This window comes from Sesamum indicum, linkage group LG7, assembly GCF_000512975.1.
Source record: "Sesamum indicum cultivar Zhongzhi No. 13 linkage group LG7, S_indicum_v1.0, whole genome shotgun sequence".
In the NCBI taxonomy this organism is placed as follows: domain Eukaryota; kingdom Viridiplantae; phylum Streptophyta; class Magnoliopsida; order Lamiales; family Pedaliaceae; genus Sesamum; species Sesamum indicum.
The window spans coordinates 1,369,862-1,372,996 of NC_026151.1; the positions used below are offsets into that span (position 1 = coordinate 1,369,862).

The 3,135-nt window shown below is 30.4% G+C and overlaps 1 protein-coding gene across 1 annotated transcript; it reads right to left on the reverse strand.

Moving 5' to 3' along the window:
- LOC105165935 (peptidyl-prolyl cis-trans isomerase FKBP43-like) lies at positions 494-2,520 on the reverse strand. Its single transcript, XM_020695555.1, has 4 exons — positions 2,397-2,520; positions 1,598-1,665; positions 917-1,155; positions 494-747 (listed from the first exon to the last, which is right to left on the reverse strand). Exons 1-4 carry the CDS (start codon positions 2,407-2,409, stop codon positions 609-611), a joined length of 459 nt encoding a protein of 152 aa, XP_020551214.1. The 5' UTR covers positions 2,410-2,520; the 3' UTR covers positions 494-608.

Genomic DNA, 3,135 nt, shown 5'->3' on the forward strand with positions numbered 1-3,135 from the left:
TTTATCCAAACTAAATTTATTATCTTCAATGAGAAAGTTATCATGTCATAAGAATGGAACTTCCCTAAATAATTTATAGAGTAGCTAGATAGTCCGAAGAATTTAGCGGATGTTTATTTAAACTTTTAAACGTAAATTTATTTATCCAAACTAAATTTATTATCTTCAATGAGAAAGTTATCATGTCATAAGAATGGAACTTCCCTAAATAATTTATAGAGTAGCTACATAGTTCGAAGAATTTAGCAGATGTTTATTTAAACTTTTAAACACAAACATTATTACAGAAAGTTTAACCAATTTAATAGGAACAATCTTTTCCTTTAACATACGTAAAAAATAATAATTATCTTGACATAAACATACAATGCTTTATATATCCTAATAATTATAGGGAAAGTTGTGTAAGTGTAACTATCGCATAGGAATGAAAATATCCTTATAAAACATCAACAACAGAATTACAATGATATTTAATTTAACATAGGTTGCCTTAAACATACAAGTGTGTACAAAGAAAGTTTATGAATATGAGACTAAACCTACAAAATATTTATACGAAATCATAATAATTTCAAACAAACTAAGCACATAATCAAGATTCAACATCAAATATATGACGAACTTATCGGGGAAGGTGGCGAAACTGGTAGCTCGCTATCATCAATAAAACTATCTTCGTATTCGTCATCTTCAGAGTTATAATAATCCCCTTCACTATCTTCAATGCTGATTCCATATCGATCTCTATTGTGTTCGGTATAGGAACATCAAAAACTATGAAATATGACTCTTTAGTATAACTAATTAACGTATCCTAGTTCTACATAGTCAAGATTGGATCTACAGATACTAATTTAATGAGATAAAAAAAAGCAAGAAATTTAAATAAAACACTTAAAGATGAGAAGGATACGAATCACTGTCGACAGGAAAAATAGGTTTATCGTCACGGACAAAATAACCCGTCAAATGAATGCTTTGCTGGCCGATCACTGAGAAGATCAAGTCGTGTACCTCGTCGAACTCCAACTCCAAACGGCATGACTCAACTTTACATGGTACCAAAGCACACAGGATAATTGGTCTCCTCTTCCTCCCAACACTACATTGGACAATGGTCTTTTCCGTCGCATTGCCAATCCCCAAAGACGCCTAAAAGACAATAAGTATTCAACATGATATCAAGTTAATCACACACAACAATCAAACAAATATAAGAAAGAACAGTTCAATTTTGTTCTAAATAGTATTGAATATGATATCAAGTTCTATCACACACAAAAATCAAACAAATAGAATAAAAGATGGTTCAATTTTGTTATAAACAATATTCAATATGACATCAACTTTAACAAACACAAGAATCAAACAAATATAACAAGGAATGAATTCAATTTTGTTCTTAATACTGTTCAATATGTTATCAAGTGCTATCATATCATACACGAGAATAAAAGAAATATAACAAAGACTAATTCAGATTTGTTCTAAGCAGTTTTGAATAAGATATCATGCTCTATCACACACAACAATCAAAAAAATATAACAAAGAACAGTTCAATTTTGTTTTAAGCGGGGATGTGATGGATCTTACCTGAGTAATTCGAAGTCTTTTACCATCTGAGTTAGAAAGGACACGTTGCCCAGGCTTCACCTCAACTCCTTCACGGAGATATATAAATTAAGTCAAACAAACAAATAAATATTTATGAATTTCTGAATCGGGAAAGAAATCTATGTAAATTTAGTCTTGAATCTTCTCATGCATAACTCAAGACGGGAGTGTTTGTTTCGCTGATTGTTTGGAAAAGTCAAGAAAATTCAGACGACAATCTATGTAAATTTAGTCTTGAATCTTCTCATGCATAACTCAAGACGGGAGTGTTTGTTTCGCTGATTGTTTGGAAAAGTCAAGAAAATTCAGACGACCAGTGAATCAAACAAACAAAGAGATATAAAGTCAGACAAACAAAGGTATATATATTCATAGGTTTCTCTAACGTGAAAGCAAGGGATGTTGTTCATTCTTCAAGCTTCTTACACAAAACTGAAAATTGGAACAGTCCAACACAAACACTCAAAAGTCAGTTGGAACAAATACACAAAGACATCTTCTTTCTTCAGTAATTTTACATTGAAACATTTTCACTTACTAGATGATGACTACAACAGCAACTCTTTTCTTTGAAAAGTGAGATAACACACGAATACATCTTCTTTCTCCAATATTTGTTTTTAACTCATGTTAAAATTGAAACTTATTCTCTAACAACTGATGAAACTCTTATCTTCAACCATTAGTATCATTGTCATAACCCGAATCGGAAGTCCTTATGCGAAGAATTAAAAATACAAAATGAAAAGAAAGAGATAAGCAACTGAATATGACATACCCCAAAAAGCCATAGTAAATCGATGTGAAGTTCGAACTGCCGATCTTACTCTTAGCCCTGTTGGCCAGAATGAGTTGAGAATGTAGGAACGAAGACAGAAACTCTCAGAACAAAAAACCTTCAAAGTCTCTGAAAAAGGAAAGGGAAGATGGGTATGATCTTGAAGTTGTCTCTTCGTATCTCTCGCTTAAATGGAACTTGGAAGCAAGCGCGGGAGAGAGAGACCATCCGCATCTCTAAAAATTCTTACCGCATATAAATTGAGTATTTCTATTTTTAAAATTTTTTATCCAAATTAAATTTAGTAGAACTAAATTAATAATATGACAAGTGTATCTTATTCATATTTTAATTTTTTTTATTCAAATTAATTTAGCATAACTAAACTAATTAGATACAAATATGATACATTTACCATATAATTAATAAAATTTCTTAAATTATATATCCATCATTCTATATATATATTATATTGCCATATAATATGAGTTAAGAGATTTCAATATACTATAGTTACTGCTCCCAACTTTTATTGTTGTGACGTAAAACGTCTCATTCTAATCATTCACTTTTGCATCAATTACATTTCTCTTTTGTAAATCTAGTGTTTTTTTACATTTTCAGGGTCACTTAAATCCACAATAATAAGTTAAGAAAAGACTCAAAATGGGAGTTTAACATTATGAGTAATTGTGATCTCATTTTATTTCTATTTGAAAAAATAAGTTTTCTTGATATA

Excerpts from the sequence above, each read along its gene's own strand:
- LOC105165935 (XM_020695555.1), bottom strand. Across the intron at positions 1,156-1,597 it reads AAAGACTTCGAATTACTCAG|GCGTCTTTGGGGATTGGCAA; the intron begins GTAAGATCCATC and ends ATTGTCTTTTAG. Across the intron at positions 748-916 it reads TTTCCTGTCGACAGTGATTC|AGATCGATATGGAATCAGCA; the intron begins GTATCCTTCTCA and ends CGAACACAATAG.